This window comes from Lactuca saligna, chromosome 1 (genome assembly GCF_052625555.1).
Source record: "Lactuca saligna cultivar CGN05327 chromosome 1, ASM5262555v1, whole genome shotgun sequence".
NCBI classification, from domain to species: domain Eukaryota; kingdom Viridiplantae; phylum Streptophyta; class Magnoliopsida; order Asterales; family Asteraceae; genus Lactuca; species Lactuca saligna.
Genome location: NC_136417.1, coordinates 6,589,991 through 6,611,408, shown reverse-complemented (window position 1 = coordinate 6,611,408; position 21,418 = coordinate 6,589,991). Strand labels below are relative to the sequence as shown.

Sequence of the window (21,418 nt, the reverse complement as noted above, 5' to 3'; positions counted from 1 at the left end):
ATTACCAGAAAATGATGAGAATGAGGAGCTTCTTTTGTATCTACAACTTCTCCTTGGATCTTCCAACTCTTCTCCTTCTTCTAGTCTTCAAGAGCTTCTAAAATCACTCACAAATGGCTCACAAGCTCAATAAGAACAATAGGTTTTCGAGGGTTAGGTTCTGGACAGAGGAGGCTACAAATGAGGCTGAGGGGAGAGGAATAAGATCCTTAAATAGGGCACAAGCACTCGATTTTAGGGTTTTCCAACCCAGAACATACTCGTCGAGTCAGTCTCTGTAACGCTCGTAGATCCAGGCTAATCAAATTAGAGATAATACGGGTGACTTTTGACAAAAGATTATTTAGAATAAATAATCTTAACTAAGTTGTAGAATATGTCTCAAGGGTTCTGTACATATAAAGAACGCCAAAATCCGAGTTGTAACGCCTTACTACGATCCTTGCTAGTACATGAAACACATATCACATAACACGGTAAGCATAACTGCTTAGTGAGTTCCATAAAATACCACATACAATACATAAGCCACTCGAATTTATAACTCGGTATGACCCTCCGGTCAATGTGTCTCAGCGGGACCCTCTAGTCCGGTCTAGCTTGTTGGACTCTCTGGTCCGTTCTAAATCTTTGGACCCTCTGGTTCGGTCCATATAACACATATCATACAAATAACACAATACACATAAATCTCAATCATACATGTACACATAAGACCCTCCGGTCTGCACATAGATACCACTCTAGGTAATATATAGTGAGAAGACTCACCTCGTAAGGTGTCTAGAAAACTCTCGTGTTTGAAACCCTAATCTAGCCTCCACCTATCAAAATGATAACATCTCTAATCAGTAACTCCTTACATCATTCCTCTCTAAGAATGGGTAGAATACTATTCTACCTCTCTCTAACCTCTATTAAATCAGTTTCACCAACCCTAAGGTCAACTGAAGTCAACTCAGTCAACGGTCCAACTTTAACCAGACTTGACGAGTGCACTTGGGTGACTCGGCGAGTCCACAAGTGTCCTCTGACTCCTCTTAAGGCCTTACTCGACTCATCGAGTTAACCTCTCAAATCAACGGGTTACCACTAGTCACGAATCGCGGGGCAACCTAGTCCGACTCGTCGAGTTCTCTCATGGGCTCGGCGAGTTTCCTCCATGGCATTACTCATTTGACCTTCTGAGGTCAGATCTGTTTCTCTAACATATAGATCTGGCCTTCCAACACCCAAAAATCACATAAAGTTCTGAACTTGGCATTCATGCATGGTGTATCTTGCATTATATACCATAAAAACCCCATTATTGCTTCCTAGCTTCAAACCCTAAGGTTTACTCTATTAAGGCGTCATACTTTCAGGCTCTCTGGACCTAGAAGGGTTCAGATCTATATCACCAACTTGCAAGAGGGGTTTGAGGCATTCAAAACCCCAAAGATGAAGTGATTCAAGCCCTAACCCCAAAAATGAAATCTACACAATAGAGAAGAAAAGGGATTCGATTTGGTACCTCAGATTGAAGCCCCTTGCTTGAATAACTCAGAACAACAACCTCCTATGGTCCCTCTTGCTGGAACTCTTCTCCTTTCTTGAAAAATCACACCAAAAAGCTCAAGATAGCTTGTTCTCTCACTCTACGCACTCAAGCTCATTAGGGTTCTCTCTTCTAGGAAGGTAGCCGCAATTGAAGGATATAAGTGCCTTTAAATATGGCTTAGGCCCAAAGATTTAGGGTTTCTGCCAACAGCGCGGACTCGTCGAGTCGACTCACTGACTCATCGAGTCCATTCATTAATCCGAGTCATTAGTCACGATCCTACTCAATGAGGTTTGGTGTCAACTCGTTGAGTCCCTCTTCTTAACTAAAAAATAAATACTAAAATTATGATACCTGGAAATATGAATGTTACAAATCTACCTCACTAGAGTCAGACTTTGCCCTCGAAGTCTCATTCTACAAATAGCTCTGGATACTGCTCCCGCATCTCCATCTCCGGCTCCCAAGTCAGCTCGGACCCTCTCTGATTTTTCCACTGGACCTAAACCAGAGTCACCTCTTTGTTCCTCAGAACATTGATCTTCCGATCCAAGATCGCAATCGGCCTCTCAATGTAATCCAAGCTTACATCCACCTAAATATCCTCTAGCGTCACTACCGCCATCTCAACGGCTATACACTTCCTCAACTAGGATACGTGGAAGGTATCATGGAACTGACCCAACTCTTCAGGTAGCTCTAAACGGTATGCTACCTTGCCCACTCGGGTGATCACCCTGAAAGGTTCAATGTATCGGGGCCCCAGCTTGCCCCTCTTCTTGAATCGGATCACTCTTTTCCAAGGAGATGCCTTCAGGAGAACGAAATCTCCAATCTGGAACTCGAGCTCGGATCGCCGCCTATCTGCATAACTCTTCTGGTGGCTCTGGGCTGTCAGCAACCTCTGCCTGACATGTAGTATCTACTCAGTCCTCTTAAGCACTATCTCAGTGCTACCCATCACTCGCTACCCTACCTCTCCCCAACAGATGGGAGTTCGATACATCCTCCTATATAAAAGCTCAAAGGGATGCATACCTAAAGGACGTTTGCTGCTCGGGACCCCAAGTAAAAACAACGCCCTTCCGGGTCAATCTGGTGAGGGGAATGGCAGTCTTGGAGAAATCCCTGCTAAATCTCTGATAGTAGCTGGCCAACCCCAGAAAACTCCTGATCTCGGTGGGGGATCTCGGCACCTCCCAACTCATAACAACCTCAATCTTGGCCGGATCAACCAATATCCCATTCTGATTAATGAAATGCCCCAAGAATTGGACCTCCCGTAACCAGATATCACACTTGGAGAATTTGGCATAAAGCCCCTCCAATCTCAACACTCCAAGGATTTCCCTTAGATGCTCCTCATGCTGCTCTCTAGATCTCGAATACACTAGAATATCGTCGATGAACACAATCACCGATCGATCCAACATTGGCCTACATACTCGGTTCATGAGATCCATGAACGCTGCTGGTGCGTTGGTGAGCCTAAAATGAATCACCACGAACTCGTAATGCCCATAAAGAGTCCTAAACACCGTATTATGAATATCCTCATCCCGCACCCTCATCTGGTGATATCCAGACCGCAAGTCTATCTTGGAGAACCAAGAAGCTCCCTGCAACTGATCGAACATATCATCGATCCTCTGTAGTGGGTAACGGTTCTTGACTTCAACTCCTAGTAATCAATGCACATCCGGTGTGAACCATCCTTTTTATTGACAAAAAGGATCGGCGGTCCCCACGATGAGCTACTCGGTCGGATAAATCCCTTCCCCAACAGCTCCTGAAGCTGCGAGGATAACTCCTGCATCTCCGGTGGCGCAAGGTGATAAGGTGCCTTGGCAATAGGCGCCGCCCCCGTAACCAAATCGATGTGAAACTCCACCTGTCTCTCGGGAGGCACACCCAACAGCTCCTCGGGGAAAACATCAAGAAACTCTCGCACTATCGGAACCTCACCGACAGAACTTGACCTCTTCATAGCAACTCGTGTATCCATCACATAGGCTACAAACCCTCTACATCCCTGATGTAGACTCTGTCTCGCTCTCACAGCCGAGCAAAATGATGACCCAAATTGGGTACCCTCACCATATACCGTAAGTACTCCCCCACTACGGTCTCGTATGGTCACCAACTAATGCTCATAGTCGATAACAGCTCCAAATCGGTTCAACCATTCCATACCCACGATGACACAGACATCCCCCATCGCAATCAGTACCAAATCTATCGGAAACTCAACACCAAAAATCTCGAGTACACATCCTCAAATATTAATAGTGGCAAGAATTGCTCGCTCGTCAACAATAAAAACTCACAGAGGTTGACTCAATACCACTCGTCGGATACTAATGTGCTGACTAAATGCTAAAGACATGAAAGATCGACTCGCACCCGAGTCAAATAACACCAAAGCAAGTACAAAATTCACAAGGAAAGTTCCTAAGCATATCACAATATAAGCACAATATTTCAAACTCAGCATAAGTAATTAAAAGAATACATAATAGCCATGACATCGGGCACTACACGAACCTCCTCCACTGTCAACTGAAAGGCTCTCCCGCGAGCCTTCGGTGCCTCGGCCTTTACTGGCTGGGCCTCGGTGGCTCTAGTAGCAGCAGGTGCAGCCCTTGTGTTGATCCCTGAAGTAGCTGTGGGCCCTGCCAATGGCCACTCTAGTTGCAGTGGAAGAAAACTATACACCCTTTAGGGAACTCCCTTGCGAAATGCCCCTCCTAGCCACACTTGTAGCACACCCCCGGAGGCCCTTGAAAATCCGAAGGACTGAGTTCCTCCTACGCCCAATCGTACTCATAACCGCATCAAGTCTCCAAGGTGAACATCCTTTGGTCGATGGAACAATGTAGGCAAGGGAAGTCGGAAAAATGGATCCATAACCTCAGGAAAAGGATTGGCTAAATACTAAAAAATCTGTTCATGAAATCTGTTCATGACATCATTTTAAATATGTTCATCTTCAGTGTTGTTGCTCATCATTAGCCCTAATCAACTTCGGAATATTAAGCCATGTTGAAAACAGGTTAATATGCTCCATAAGCTTTCCACGATAGTATCTCGCGTAAAGAACACCAGCTCGGTGAAAATCCACATGTGGGCCCGTTCCAACCCTAGACCGCTTTCCATCAAAGAGATCAGCTCGTTGAAGCATCCTCTGTTTTGGTAAAACTCTTTCACTTCTTCTAAATCATCCACCTGGACGATAATGTGGAGTCCGCATATATGAGCCAACCGAAACTCATCAACATCCACACACGCGAAACAAACCTCCTTCCATTTCTTTGAGCTGTTTGGTTTCCTTGCAGCATGAACTGCTCCTTGAAACTGTTCTAACTTCACAAGTGTAACTACCAGCTTAGGCCAGTTCGATATAAACGTGTATATTATTTTTGCAGTTTCGTATAAAGCTTCATCAAACAACCGGGCACCGACATTATGAAGGTTAGCCACATTCGGCATCAAAATGAACTCTTCAATACCACTCAGTCTCTCAATCTTTTCATATGCATATATAAGCTCGCTATCGACTTTCGACTCTTTGGTTTCGCGTGTTTTCCTACTTTTGCGTGTGTACCGTATAACAAATTTACGCAAGTGAATTTGGACTCACTTGCATATTTCGAATACATATTGTATCTGTCACCATCACATATGTACTCTTTTCTATGATAGGTGGCAAACCAATCTCAATATCTTTTTTTCCTCTGCCTTCACTTTCTATGATATGTACTCAACACTTCTTTCGGGACCTTGCAGAAGAAAATGTAGCCAGTCATCTCTACTCTTAGTAAGGTGTTGTATTATAACCCTTACTATACATGTCACCCCTACTAATTGTATCAGGGGTGATAACGTTTAGTAGGGGTTAAATAATCACCCCTACTAAGCGTAGCAGGGGTGTTGTATTAGCATAGCAAGGGTTCAGGTGTTCTGGATATTTATCAACCCCTACTAGTTGTAGCAGCGGTTGATAATTATCCAGAACCCCTGCTATGCTTAGTAGGGGTCGCAATGCTTAGTAGCGGTGGCAATGCATTATAACCCGTACTATAATTGTCGGTGATAAGCATTATCACCCCCTATTATACATGTCCCACCGTACTATAATGGTTAGTAGGGGTGCTGTATTATAACACGTACTATACAATTAGTAGGTTGGTACTAAGCATTGTCACCCCTACTAATCACCAACTCCTGTTACTCTTTGCAGGGGTTGGTGATTTTCCAGAACCCCTGTTATGCTTAGTAGGGGTGGCAATGCTTAGTAAGGTGATGTATTATAACCCATACTCTACATGTCACCCCAACTAATTGTAGCAGGGGTGATAACATTTAGTAGGGTTAAATAATAACCCCTGCTAAGCGTAGCAAGGGTGATGTATTAGCGTAGTAGGGGTTTAGGGGTTCTAGATAATTATCAACCCCTACTAATTGTAGTAGGGGTTGATAATTATCCAGAATCCCTGCTATGCTTAGTAGCGGTGGCAATGCATTATAACCCGTACTATAACTTTAGGTGATAAGCATTGTCACCCCCTGCTATACATGTCCCTCGTACTATAATGCTTAGTTGGGGTGTTGTATTATAACATGTACTATATAGTTAGTATGTTGGTACTAAGAATTGTCACCCCTACTAATCACCAACTCCAGTTACTCTTTGCAGGGGCTAGTGATTTTCCATAACCCCTGCTATAATTAGTAGGTGTTGATAATTATCCAGAACCCCTGAACCCCTGCTACGCTAATACAACACCTCTGCTACGCTTAGCAGGGGTGAATATTTAACCCTTACTAAATGTTATCATGCGGGTAGGATCGATCTTCCTTATCAGTTTCGGAATATTAAGACAACGGCGGTTCAAATTCAAATCAAAATCAATAAAAGGAATTCAACATGACAGCGGTTAAACAACTTATTAGAAATACAAGACAGCGACGGTTCAAATTTAAATCAAAATCAATCCAAGTCTATACGGTGGCTCAAATTCAAAATCAATCCAAGTCCTTCAATTATTACACCGATCAACTCCTTATCCTTCAAGTCCTTCTCCCGCAAGTCATTCTTCTGCTTCATCAACATGGATTGCGGTATGTTTTCTTCCTATTCCCGTTTTTATATACAACGTTATTGTTTTTTAGCACATTGTTCTTGAGTTTAATTTTGGGATGGAATGGAAGGAGAGGGATGTAATTTAGATAAAAAAACGGGTTCTTTACATTTTTTTGGGAAGGGTTGGGTAAGAAGCTATAATTTCATCTGCCCAAAATTGGGTGGGTTAGGAGGGGAAGCTCATATGAAGGATATATGGACCAATTTGCCCTCACATCTCCTATTACCAGATTCGTACTTCATCATCTTCATTATTCATCTTGAGTCTTTCTCCTACTGTGATATTTATCAAAAACACCTTGTGTTTCACAAATTGCAAGAGTTATCAGATTCAATGTTTCTTCTACTGCCAATCGCCATAGTTATCAACATCTTCATCTCTTCAAGTGTGCTTCTGATTTTTCTTATAAAATGGTTACAGATGAGATAATTAGCATATGCGTTTTCAGATAGATAATAGGTTGATAATTATCACCCTCCTCTTCCCGTTTCTGATTTTTCTTTTAAAATGGTTAACAGATGAGATAATTAGCATATGCATTTTTAGATAGATAATAGGTTGATAATTATCACCCACCTATTCCCTTGCATTCCGTTAAAAAAAATCTCAAGACCAAGGTGTACAATTTGGAAATTAGGTTTTTGACATAACAAATTGATGGGGATGTCAAGCCCACCAAGCAAATTACACCCTTTGATTGCTAAATAAACGTAATATAATGGTAAAAAGGGGTATCGATCCTCGGGGAAATGGTTGTATTCAATCACCAATGCAATTCAATAGAACTAGTGAAATTAAACTAACTAACTACAATTAAAATAAAAGGGAGGGGGGTGTTTGATTACTTGATAACTAAAATACTTGAATAACTAAAAACCTTGCAATTAAGCAAGTTGATGAGATGCTCAAAGGTTGGGAATAATTGGTTAACTAAGGCAATTCAACACAATGAACATTTGTGTGTTTATCATTAGGATCTAATACAAAGCTTATCCTTCATCCCAAATTGGTTTTAGCAATCATGAAGCATGATATGCCAAGATTCCTCATAGGTAGTATGGAGGTTGGGGAAGCCCACAACACACCTTCTTAATTAAGATCAAGGGTCAATTGAAGCAATTAATCCCAAGAAATCAATTAGCCTTAAGAATGAAGGAATCCCCAATTCCTAGAGGATGTCAAATGCTTACACATTCATAAAGGAGATATGATTCATAAGCTAGAGATGATTTCTACCATCATAAAGCCTTTGTTCTAGATAAATTCAATGATCCAATGCAAAATCAATGAAATAAATCAACTATTGCTCAATCAAATACTAAGCTCATGATCAAAGTATCAAATAAGCATAAGAATTGCAAACTAGAATCATAAACATGGAATAAATTGATAATCAACATAAATCCTTCAAAACCCACAAACATTCATTGGTTTTCAGCCAAAGTCAACCAAATAAGAGTATTAGCCACTCATGGCAACAAAGTAACAAGAACAATAATCTAATTGCATAAAGAAACTACCTAAGATTTGGAAAGATGAAAGGAAATGATCTCTAGCTCCCAAAATCACCTCTTGTAGGTCTCCAATGGTGGAAAATCGTGAATGAGCTTCTAGATCTGATTCCCAAGGGTTATGGCAAGCCAAATGACCAAAATTCCCAAACTAGGCAGTTGCGCGGGTACCCGCGCGACGGAAATTCCACCCGCGCAAATGTTGCTGTAATGCTATTGGTCCACCAAGCCACTCCACCCTTCCACTACCAAAGATTCCTTTGGTCCCCCCCCCCCTCCTTGTCCATGTAATTTGAAATGCATCAATCATCATTTAGCCACCAAATGGATGCTCCAAACCCAAAATTTGAATTTTATGATCCATCTTCACAAGCCCAAATAATCTAAGCCAATAACTTTCAAAGCCCAATTCTTCCTCTTTGATTCCGCCAAGCCCAATAATGCCTCGGGAGCCCACTAAGCCCGTCTCCAATCAACCCACAACCGCAACAAGCACCGAAAAACCTACAAAATATCTTCTGCAACATAACAAGCACCCGGTATGATCCATACTAAAGAAAAATAAATAAAATACAATGCAATAATGATAAAAAGATCTAAAAATCTAAAATAAACTAATAAAAATAAGGAAATAAAATAAGCTATCAAATCACCCCAAGCTTAAACCTAACTTGTCCTCAAGTTAGAACAAGACTTAAAATGAGCTCGGGATGAACTATCTAAAAAGGAAAAAGAAAGATACCATAGAACTTGGTCAACATCGGTCAACATGGTCAGAATTAGTCCTTCATGGACCCTACGCATCTTCAAAATGTTCCCCGCTTTAGAGCCATCAACCACATTCTCAACCACTTGATGGGCGAATAGATCACAGATGGATGCGGTTGCGGTGTGCAAGACAAAGGAAACAGAGATGCGCTCAGTGGGGGCACTTTAAATCACCAATGTAGACCATAGTGCACGAAGGAAAGGCGCCTCTTCACACACTATGATTCCTACATTTGTCAGGCCAAAGTGTATAATAACGAAATAGGGTTTTATAGTACGGCCTCCGGGCAAACATCCGGTTTTAGAGGCTTCTCCCTTGTACTATCCTTTACAGTCTACCGTCTCATCGCCGGGGCCTTTTCTCAGCAAAAATCAAAAATAAAATAAAATAATAAAAATTATACTTAACCTAAATCTAAACCTAACAACCTAAATCTTCAATCTTGAACTTCTGTTATTGGGTCTTCAATCACATTCGTTGCTTGACATCCAGGTTTCTTTTTTTTTTTTTTTTTTGCAAACTAGATATATAACATTATTCTTGAACTTGGAATCTTGTTCTTCTTTTTGTGTTACTCTTTTTCTTCATTTTTTTCTTTGTTTTTGTTGCTTTTCTTGAATCATCTTTAATAGGCTCTTATTTTCTTCACTTTTTCAAATTTCTTCATTCTTTGTGTTGCTTCTTGGACGTTCTAAGGATTTTCACCAAGTAACATAAGACTCCAATAGTGAAAATTGAGTGATAGATGGAGGCTAATATGAACACCTAATGATCATTGACAACGTGCCAAGATCAACTAAAAAGGGTGGGAAATGACTCAAAAATGGCTGTTACCGAAAAGACTTGGTCCCAAAAGATGTGAATTGGGGGACCCATTTCAAAGTTCATCAAGCACCTCAATGCAAGGTGTGATAAACAAAATCTATCTAACTATCTACTCTAGACCCCTAGAAAAATGATAACCTATCCTAAAAAGGTGGTGAGAATCTAACTAAACAAGGCTTGGACGAGACTCGGGAGTACTCCCTCCAAAACCAAGATGCGAGTCTTGAATGTCTTCAATGTCTTCAAAATACCTTACTGGGCTAGTCTTTGCTCGCACACATTGGCATGACCAACCACATCCCTCCACACCTAGACCCAATCAAGCTACCTGCATCTGACCCCCACACAAGCTGTCTCAAAGTGGTCTGTGAGGCTCAAAACGTGCCCCATTCATCAAATACAAGTAATTCCATATCAAGACCCAGGACCAATCTATGATTCAATACTTATGACTCGGCGCTATGGTACCTGTAGGGATAACAAGACAAGAGAGAACAAAAATGCATGAACTTAAACTAGAATGCATCTAAAAAAATATGAAAATTAGAAAAGAAAGAAAGAAAATATGCAATATTTTTGAATTTTTTATGCAATTTTTATGAATGCCCTAAATGACTAACTCTAAATGCAACTATATACAACCTAAATGCAATAAAAATAAAAGATTAGATTACCTCACCCCAAGCTTAAAATTAAGCATTGTCCTCAATGCTTAGGATGAGAGTAAGGAAGGATCATACCGGGATCAAGATGGAGGAGGCCCGCGAGGATGGTATGGAAGCAACACATGGATCGCATAATGATGCTTGGATGGAGTTCTTGGCCGCCTAAATACACATGGATGAAAGCTTGGTCGCGCAAAGGAAGCATATGAAATGGCTCAAAATTTTCTTATGAAATGACATATTTGCACGGGTACCCTCGCAAACTTTACGCGGGTGGGGGGCAGCCGCGCACACATGTCAGAATACATCCCATGTTGGGGTAATTTGGAACTCGGGACCTGCGCGGCTAGGGGCCGGTCGCGCAACGTCTGCGCGGGCTCCCGCGTGCAGAAATCAGAGAGCACCCCATGTTGGTGTAATTTGGAACTCGGGACCTGCGCGGTTGGGGTCGGTCGCGCAAAGTCTGCGTGGGCACCCGCACGAAAGTCAAATTTTTGGAATTTTCAAACTTCACCAAATCACTGGAAGACTTCTATATGCTTATTTTTAGGCCAACTTCAAGTTTAGAAACACCCAAAACTTCAAGCGGAGATTATTTATTCACAATGCATTTATTTAACGTCTTTGCCAAGACATAGCCCCGCTTCCGTCAGCCTTCGTAAATCGGTATTTCCATTGTTACGTTGTCGAATTCTACCGTGTCAAAGCCTTCATAAAATAGTTTCAAATGGTGCCCATTCACTTTGAAGATTTGGTTTGTTTCCAAACTCTTGATTTCAACCAAACTAGGATCAAACACTTTTATAACAATAAAAGGTCCATGCCATCGAGATCGCAATTTTCCCGGGAATAACTTTAAGCGTGAATGATAAAGAAGAACTTTTTGACCCGGAATAAAGTGTTTTTGGGTTATATGCTTGTCATGAAATGCCTTTTTCTTCTCTTTGCACCTTTTGAACCTTTTAATTATCTTCTTCTTGACCATTTCCATCATTGGAGGATCTAATCTTCTTTGAGGTTCCCTCTTAGGATTACAATCATCTTCCATGATTATCTTGTTTGTGCATACATTAGGGCTTATCCTGTTTATTGGCTCAATCACATCAACCCGATACAATGGAGAAATGTTACTAGGGTACCTCATTCCTTCAAAGATGTTGAAGTGTATGGTTTCTCCATCAAACTCCATAGTTATCTTTCCTTTATGGACATCAATGATTGTGTGAGCGGTATGCATGAAAGGTCTTCCAAGGAGGATCATAGATGATTTGGAAAGAGTCTTCTCTTCAAGATCAATGACATAAAAATCCGCCGGAAAAACAAGTTGATTAACTTGTACTAACACATCCTCCAACACTCCTCTTGGAGACACACTTGACTTGTCCGCTAATTGAATGATTACTCCAGTTTCTTCCAAAGGTCCAACATTGAGAGATTGAAAAATCGAATATGGCATCACATTGATCGAGGCTCCAAGATCTAACATAGCACTTTCGACATGCAAATCACCAATGGTACAAGGGATAGCAAATATTCCCGGATCCTTGCATTTGGGAGGTAACTTCTTTTGGATAATCGCAGACAAATTTGCATTGACTTGAATCTTTTCATTTGCCTTGAATTTTCTCTTCTTGGTGCATAAATCCTTGAGGAATTTTGCATAACTTGGAATTTGTTTAATAGCATTCAATAGTGGAATGTTGATTTGGACCTTGCAGAAAGTTTCAAATAATTCATTTTCTTCCTCTATCTTCTTGGAAAAGGCTAACCGGGAAGGGAAGGGAGGTGGTATGACCAATGGTTTAACGGGTTTGTTGGAAGAGTCGGGTTGATCAACGTTTGGCACAACTAGTTCCTTTAGAGGAACTACAACTTTTGGAGATTCCACAATGATCACATCATCTTCGTCTTCTCTTGAAACTCTTTTAGGTTGACTTTCTCCAAGTGTTTTCCCACTTCGCAAGGTGATGGCACTCACATTGGGGTTCTTCTCGGTTTGTGATGGAAGTTCACCCCTTTGTTCTATCTTGTTGAGAGCGGTTGCCAAGTCTTCAATTTGTGCTTGAATGTTGGAGAAAGTATTCTTGGTTTCTTGTTGAAATTGGGTTTGACTTTGAGCAAGAGAAGTAACAAGTTCTTGAAGGCTCATTTGATGGTTACCACTTGATTGACCTTGTTGTGGAGGGTGTTGGTAATTTGGAGGGTTATAAGAATTTTGTGGATATGGAGGTTTTTGGGATTGGTATTCTGGATGTTGGGGTCTCATCAAAAGATTTGGTGGATTTTGCTTTGGTGGATAAGGGTTGTTTTGGGTATTCCTCCAATTTGGGTTGAAATTGTTTTGAAATCCCATGGGTCTTGGTTGACTTTGATATCCGCCCATTGCATTCACATCACCCGGTTCACTTCCAAGTGTGGGACACTTATCCGTATAATGACCCGTCATTGCACAAATACCACATACCATCAATTGTTGACCACTTCCCACCACCATTTGACTTGACACATTAGTCAAATCCAAGAGATTTGATTCCAAATGTTTAGTGTTGCTAACTTCGCCAACCACTTGTGTAGAATTTCTCTTCATGTCATTTCGAGTCCCAAAATTCCTTTGATTTTGAGAAATGGTACCAAAAAGTAATCGGATCTCGTGAGGGGTTTTGTTGAAGATGTCACCACCACTTGAAGCATCAATCATCCTCCGATCTTTTTCATTCATACCGTCATAAAATTGTTGAAGAAGTAGTTGTTCGGGTATATTGTGTTGAGGACAACTTGTACACAAATTATTGAAGCGCTCCCAAAAATCCTGAAATGTTTCATTTTCCCCTTGACGAATCCCCAAAATGTCACTTCTTTGACTTGATATCCGGGAGGTGGGATAGAATTTGCTATTGAAGGCCTTGAGTAACTCTTCCCATGTGTGAATAGATCCCGGTGGTAAGTTGAATAACCACTCTCTAGCTTTGTCTTCCAAGGTGAGCGGGAATGCGGTTAACTTGAAATCATCCAATGTCACATTGTCGGGTAACATGCTAACACATATCATATGAAAGGACTTCAAATTCTTTTGAGGATCTTCTCTATCCAACCCATGGAACTTGGTAAGTTGATGGATGAAACTTGACTTCAATTCAATCCCTCGGCAGTTTGCGGGATAAACAATAGCAAGAGGTGTATGAGTAACATCCGTTTCCATCATTTGTCTAAGTGTCAACTCTTGAAGAGGATTGGGTGGATTGGGGTTATTGGGATATTGTTGCAAGTAATTGGGTGGTTGTTGGTAAGGTGGATATGGGTATTTTTGGGGATTGTAGATTGGTGGTGGATAAGGTTGGTAGTTAGGGTATTGATTGTAAGGAGGTTGTTGTTGTGGGTACATTGGGTTTTGGTACATTGGAGGGGGTTGGTAATTGGGTTGATTTGGGTAATGTACTTGTTGAATTTGAAAAGCATTGTTTTGAGGTTGGTTGTTTTGGTGGAAGTGTTGGTTTTGCATTTGTGGTGGTAGTTGATAATTGGGTTGGTTTTGAGGAGGGGCTTGATTCCAAGGTGGCATATCAATGAGAGGTTCTTGTGGTTGTTGTCTTGGTTGATGGGGTGGGGTATTGGCATCTTGGTTGATTGGGTTTGGGTTGGGATTATAAGGTGGAGTGTGATTCATGGCTATGTGGTTTTCAAACGGAATGTCTTCAAAGGAATGACCAACAATTGGAGAACTCGATTCGGTGTCGGTATCACTTGAAGTATGAACTTGATCTTCTATGTTGATTACTGGAGAAGAGGAAGAAGCTTGAACTAGATGTTGTTGCTTTGCTTGTTTGGCTAACTTTTTCAACCTTTTTGCTTCTCTTTCAATTTCCGGATTGTAGAGTAGTTCATCGGTTCTTGTAGACCTAGGCATAAACAATCAAATAACAAAAACCAATTTCCCCGGCAACGACGCCAAAACTTGATGGGGATGTCAAGCCCACCAAGCAAATTACACCCTTTGATTGCTAAATAAACGTAATATAATGGTAAAAAGGGGTATCGATCATCGGGGAAATGGTTGTATTCAATCACCAATGCAATTCAATAGAACTAGTGAAATTAAACTAACTAACTACAATTAAAATAAAAGGGGGGGGGGGTGTTTGATTACTTGATAACTAAAATACTTGAATAACTAAAAACCTTGCAATTAAGCAAGTTGATGAGATGCTCAAAGGTTGGGAATAATTGGTTAACTAAGGCAATTCAACACAATGAACATTTGTGTGTTTATCATTAGGATCTAATACAAAGCTTATCCTTCATCCCAAATTGGTTATAGCAATCATTAAGCATGATATGCCAAGATTCCTCATAGGTAGTATGGAGGTTGGGGAAGCCCACAACACACCTTCTTAATTAAGATCAAGGGTCAATTGAAGCAATTAATCCCAAGAAATCAATTAGCCTTAAGAATGCAGGAATCCCCAATTCCTAGAGGATGTCAAATGCTTACACATCCATAAAGGAGATATGATTCATAAGCTAGAGATGATTTCTACCATCATAAAGCCTTTGTTCTAGATAAACTCAATGATCCAATGCAAAATCAATGAAATAAATCAACTATTGCTCAATCAAATACTAAGCTCATGATCAAAGTATCAAATAAGCATAAGAATTGCAAACTAGAATCATAAACATGGAATAAATTGATAATCAACATAAATCCTTCAAAACCCACAAACATTCATTGGTTTTCAGCCAAAGTCAACCAAATAAGAGTATTAGCCACTCATGGCAACAAAGTAACAAGAACAATAATCTAATTGCATAAAGAAACTACCTAAGATTTGGAAAGATGAAAGGAAATGATCTCTAGCTTCCAAAATCGCCTCTTGCAGGTCTCCAATGGTGGAAAATCGTGAATGAGCTTCTAGATCTGATTCCCAAGGGTTATGACAAGCCAAATGACCAAAATGCCCAAACTAGGCAGTTACGCGGGTACCCGCGCGACGGAAATTCCACCCGCGCAAATGTTGCTGTAATGCTATTGGTCCACCAAGCCACTCCACCCTTCCACTACCAAAGATTCCTTTGGTCCCCCCTCCTTGTCCATGTAATTTGAAATGCACCAATCATCATTTAGCCACCAAATGGATACTCCAAGCCCAAAATTTGAATTTTATGATCCATCTTCACAAGCCCAAATAATCTAAGCCAATAACTTTCAAAGCCCAGTTCTTCCTCTTTGATTCCGCCAAGCCCAATAATGCCTCGGGAGCCCACTAAGCCCGTATCCAATCAACCCACAACCGCAACAAGCACCGAAAAACCTACAAAATATCTTATGCAACATAACAAGCACCCGGTATGATCCATACTAAAGAAAAATAAATAAAATACAATGCAATAATGATTAAAAGATCTAAAAATCTAAAATAAACTAATAAAAATAAGGAAATAAAATATGCTATCACAAATTGTTTAAAAATATTAAATGTTCTGTATTCACTTAACCTATTTGTAATCATGAAAATTGTATCTTAATTTCAGAAAAGATTGTTTGGTGGGTCGTGATGATTTTTTGAATATTGCAAAGCAAGTCAAGGTAATGATTTGAAATGTTCTCTGAACTTGCATAATACTATAATTCAGCTAATTATGTTTGTACCTATTTTTCAGCCAACAAGAATCGTTTCTCAACCTATCAAACTTAGTTCCAACCTACAAAAGATAATCAACATTGAATTAGGGAAGAACAAGATTGATCTGATCAAGGAATCAGTTTTCAGCAGTCTTTCATCAGTGACAAATAAAAGGTAGTCATCGGGAACCCTTGTTGAAGCCTTGTGCAGACTCTACAATCCTGTGAACACTACCTTCGAGCTAAATGAGAATACAAGCTTTCGGTTTTGTACCCGAGAGATCGCCAACATTCTTGGCATGGATGATGGAGGGATCAGCTTTGCGGATTAGGAAAAAAATTGTGGATACAACTTTGTCATTTCCTAAATATATAACGGGTTCAAAATCTAATTCTTCTAAAGGAAAAGCTAAATCAATCACCGAATCAAACATCAAAGAACTACTGAAGGGGGTGGCTATAGATGATGAAGAGAGCAAGGAAAATTTCCGACAGCTCATGATCTACGATCTCCTTGAGGAAGTGCTCCTCTATGGTAGCAACCACAAGTACCCACGTAGTTCAACGTGGTGGATGGTCAAGGATCGTGCAACATGTGATTCGATCAACTGGTCCAAAGAGACTGAGGAGTACCTCTATAGATCTTTGGAGTATGCGAAAAATTGGCTAACGAACGCGAGACTCGAGGAAGGTACCTTAACTCAACACGCATTCATGGGTTGCGCTCCTGTTTTGGAGATATTTTCAAGCTGCTTTGATTTATATTTCTGTTTATTATAGTGCCTTAGCTTTCACGATTTACATTATCTTATTCTTAATAATGTGTTAGACTATCGTATACGAACGAATACCCAAGATGTTCCCGTTTACCCATCAGATAGAGTCTCCCCTCATCCAAAAGTATGTATCACAAAGGAAAAGTGCCAAGTGGTTTGCGGATAAATTAAGCCAATTGGTGGAAAACAACTTTAGTAATTATTTACATAACATTTTAGTATTTATTTACATATCATTTCGAGTAAATGCATTTAATTATCTTTTTTTTATTCAGATTGTAGGGTGCCAACATTTTCGGTTGGCGGTGGAGGAGGCTTCCCTGTTGATGGGTCATTTTTCAAAGACACTTTCCAATGTTGCTGGCACATCAAATCCTGCTGATGTGGTGGATGAGGAGGTGGCACACTTTCAGGATGCTGAGGTGGCGGTGGATAAGGAGGCAGTTGTGGATGATGAGGTGGATAAGAAGGCTGTAGATGATGAGGCGGATAAGAAGGCGATTGATGAGGTGGATAAGGATGCGACTGTGGAAGATGAGGCGGATAAGAAGGCTGTGGATGATGAGGCGGATAAGAAGGGGTTGATAAGGTGGATAAGGATGTGGTGGTGGATAATGGGGCGGTTGTGGATGATGAGGTGGATAAGAAGGTTGTGGATGTTGAGGCGGATAAGGAGGTTAATGAGGTGGATAAGGATGTGGTTGTGGATGATGAGGCCGATAAGAATGATGTGGATGATGAGGCGGATAAGAAAGCGGTTGATGAGGTGGATAAGGATGCGGTGGTGGATAAGGAGGCAGATAAGAAGGCAAATGATGAGGAGGTGAATGATGAGGCGGTTGATAAGGAGGAAGCTGTAGATGATAAGGTGGCTAAAAAGAGTCAATTTGGAAGAACTATCAAACCCCGAGAAGTGTTGAGTCCAATTTGGACACAAAAGAAAAAGAAGGTGTTAAAAAAGAAGTGACTATTTTACCACAACTTATGCTTTTTGTATCACGAAATAATACTTGGATTTGTATAAATATTTCTTTACTTTTGGTGCTAATAGACTCGATTTGGCAGTGTGGAAGTGTGGTTGTGTGCAGCTAAATGTGTTGATGCGTATATAGTGGCGATCTAGGAAATTTTTTCATGGGGTCACTAGTCAGAAATCATATGATCATATAATTGGGTTTGGTTAAAAATACTCAAAAGAATAGGATATGACTGTTGGTTTTACGGTTCCATTTTGTTTTTTGTTTTTTGTTTTTTTTTTCCAATTTGAACATTTTAAAAACAACATGATCTATTGTACACTACAAAAATCATGTGTCACGGTTCCATTTTTTTTTTTTTCCAATTTTAACATTTTAGAAACAACATGAACTATTTGTACACTACAAAAAGCCCCTGTCAGAAAAAAAAAGATGACACGCATTGGTGTGTCATAAACTTCAACAACCATTTACGACATACATTTACGACACGTCTTTATGATACTCATTTACGCATAATACAAAAATACGGAAACAAATTCCCTTCCAATTCTAGCTTTCCCATTTTTCCCTTATGTCCAATAACTCTATATTTCAACTAGGAATCGTTCAAATCTTCTTGTTATTGCATTCAGATCATTTTATTAGTATCAAATCATGTTTATGAGTATCATAGACTCATTAAATGTTCACAAACAAAAGATTCCATTGTTTTCATCACATTTCACTCAATTCCATTCCAATCCTAGCATATACATGGTTCTACCATCATGGATGTGTTTGAGCATTCCAATTCTATGTATGTATGTATGTATGTATGTATGTATGTATGTATGTATGTATGTTATCAAAGCCACTGAAGATACAAAGTGTTACAATGATTTAGTTAAGTATTTACTGATGGTCAGACAGAAAACCAAAGAGCCGAAAGTTGATAGTGAGCTTATATATGCGTATGCAAAGATTGAGAGACTCAGTGATATGGAAGAGTTCATTTTGATGGCGAATGTGGCTAACCTTCATAATGTCAGTGACCGGTTGTCTAATGAATCTTTATACGAAGCTGCGAAAATAATATACATGTTTATATCGAATTGGGCCAAGCTGGTGGTTACACTTGTGAGGTTACAACAGTTTCAAGGAGCAGTTGATGCTTCCAGGAAAGCAAACAACTCAAATACATGGAAGGAGGTTTGTTTCGCGTGTGTGGATGTTGATGAGTTTTTGTTGGCTCAGATATGCGGGCTCCACATAATCGTCCAGGTGGATAATTTAGAAGAAGTGTGCGAGTTCTACCAAAACGGGGGATGTTTCAACGAGTCGGTCTCTCTGATGCTTACATTATGTTCATTTTTAGTGGAGAATGTTGAGCTTTATTACAAAACTATTTATTTTTACTTGCAAGAGCATCCAGATCTTACCAACGATGCTCTTAATGTACTTGATCTTTGCGTTGACCATGCATATGTCGTCGACATCATGCGTAAGGACTTGACTTAATTTTTCAATAACAAATTATGCAATCAAACTCACCTTCTATGTTAGCACAATCTGGTCAAAGTTATAGTGCAAGTCAATAGACTCGCGCAGCCGGTCATAGTCTACCTCCTCCACATATGTCTCGTTCAATGCCTCTTTTATAGTAGACACATTGTTGCTCTGAACTGCAACCATATATAGTTTCACAAGTGGAAGGTACCCTACCTGTACGTATGTAATTAGTATTTGGTAGTTACCACAAAAATCAATACAAGTAAAAATGAACAACTTAGTAATAAAGCTCAACATTCGCCACTTTAACTGCAATATCCTTAAACTGCATGTGGTCCCACGCGTCTGGAGAATGAGTCATCACAATTGATGCAACATTATCAAACTCATCATACTGAATATACAAATAAGTAAGCTCCTTCCAGTGTTGTTGCTCATCACAAGCCCTAATCAACTTCGAAATATTAATTCGTGTTGAAAACAGGTTAATATTCTCCATAAGCTTTTCATGACGGTATCTCGCGTAAAGAGCACCAGCTCAGTGAAAATCCACATGTGGGCCCGTTCCAACCCTAGACCGCTTTCCATCAGAGAGATCAGGTCGTTGAAACATCCTCTGTTTTGGTAAAACTCGCTCACTTATTCTAAATCATCCACCTGGACGATAATGTGGAGCCCTCATATCAGAGCCAACCGAAACTCCACAACATCCACACACGTGAAACAAACCTCCTTCCATGTCTTTGAGCTATTTGCTTTCCTGGCAGCATGAACTGCTCCTTGAAACTATTGTAACCTCACTAGTGTAACCGCCAGCTTTTCCCAATTCGATATAAATGCGAGTTCTACCAAAACATATGCAATAAAACTGGTACAACCATGGTGCAGGCATGTCCGAACCCTAGCCGCAACATCTTAACCCATGAACGACCAAGGAACCTTGCCACACACATGCCCATGAATGACCAAGGGACCTTGCCACACACATGCACATGAAAGACCAAGGGAACAAGGCATGCCACACACATGCCCATGAATGATCAAGGGAACAAGGAAGTTTGCTACACACATGCCTATGAACGACTAAGGGACCTTGCCACACACATGCCCATGAACGACCAAGGGAACAAGCGACCTTGCCACACACATGCCCATGAACGACCCAAGCCCATCCTCATCGGTCTAAGGATCAAGGGGCCTTGAGAAACCATGAGCAGATTTCTAAGCAAATCAAACAATGAAGGGAGCAAAGTGTTGTAACCGAGTCTGTTTAAGTGTTGTAGTTCCTACGTAATACATAGTCAATTGAAATATGAGTTCCAATCCGAACTGCTCGGAGCTAAGGCACCAAAACAACACATTTAATTCCAAAATCAAAACACAGCTTGAGATGTACTCACACTTATGTTCGTATTCTTCCGAGTTCATCTAAGAAACTTATGAATATCTAAAAGCCTTATCAGCCTGCCTATCACCAGGCGATGGGGATAAAAACCCGAACATGATATATTTTCATTTCAAGTCCATTTGTCTATGTTAACAATGACCCACACAAAGTTTCAATGACAATCCGACTTGATTTAAGAGACATATCGACAAGTAGGGAACCGAACGCTTCAAGGCATGGCCAATGATAGGCCACAAACATTTATGCCCCAAACATGACATTTTTTTATTTCAAAGACTTTCATTTATAATAAAAAACATCCCCACAAAATTTTGTGTGATTCCGAATTAATTCGAGCGATTATAGACGAATTTGCAAAATTATGCATCCCTGGGCAAATCAATGTCTGTTCCTGTCAACAAGCTGTAACATCCCAAAATTTAAGGACAAAAATTTCGTTTTTAAATATATTATAACATAAAAAACATCAGTATAAAAAGCATTCATAACGATATCTCATGTCACAATCAATATGTCAATAATCCAAAACATGTCACCATAAAAACCATTTTTGTCAAAAGTAAAATAAACCAGAGTACACTCCCAGGAAACTCCATCCGGAAAACATGTGTGTGTGATGCGCTGCTACACCGTCGACTCCTTCCCCTTAGACGAAGAGGTACCCGAAACCAAAAATTGAAACTGTAGGCACG

The 21,418-nt window shown here is 40.3% G+C and overlaps 1 protein-coding gene and 2 pseudogenes across 1 annotated transcript; 1 reads left to right on the top strand and 2 right to left on the bottom strand.

Moving 5' to 3' along the window:
* Nucleotides 1–4,529: 4,529 nt before the first annotated feature.
* LOC145002162 (clathrin heavy chain 1 pseudogene) lies at nt 4,530–5,029 on the bottom strand (annotated as a pseudogene).
* Nucleotides 5,030–11,103: 6,074 nt separating this feature from the next.
* Nucleotides 11,104–13,173, bottom strand: LOC145002153 (uncharacterized). The gene has a single exon (XM_078961454.1). It carries the CDS (start codon nt 13,171–13,173, stop codon nt 11,104–11,106), a length of 2,070 nt encoding a protein of 689 aa, XP_078817580.1.
* Nucleotides 13,174–18,727: 5,554 nt separating this feature from the next.
* Nucleotides 18,728–19,327, top strand: LOC145002143 (clathrin heavy chain 1 pseudogene; annotated as a pseudogene).
* The last annotated feature ends 2,091 nt before the right edge of the window (nt 19,328–21,418 follow it).

What these genes read in the sequence shown, in the direction of transcription:
- LOC145002153 (XM_078961454.1), bottom strand. Translation starts at nt 13,173, where the DNA reads ATGAATGAAAAAGATCGGAGGATGATTGATGCTTCAAGTGGTGGTGAC.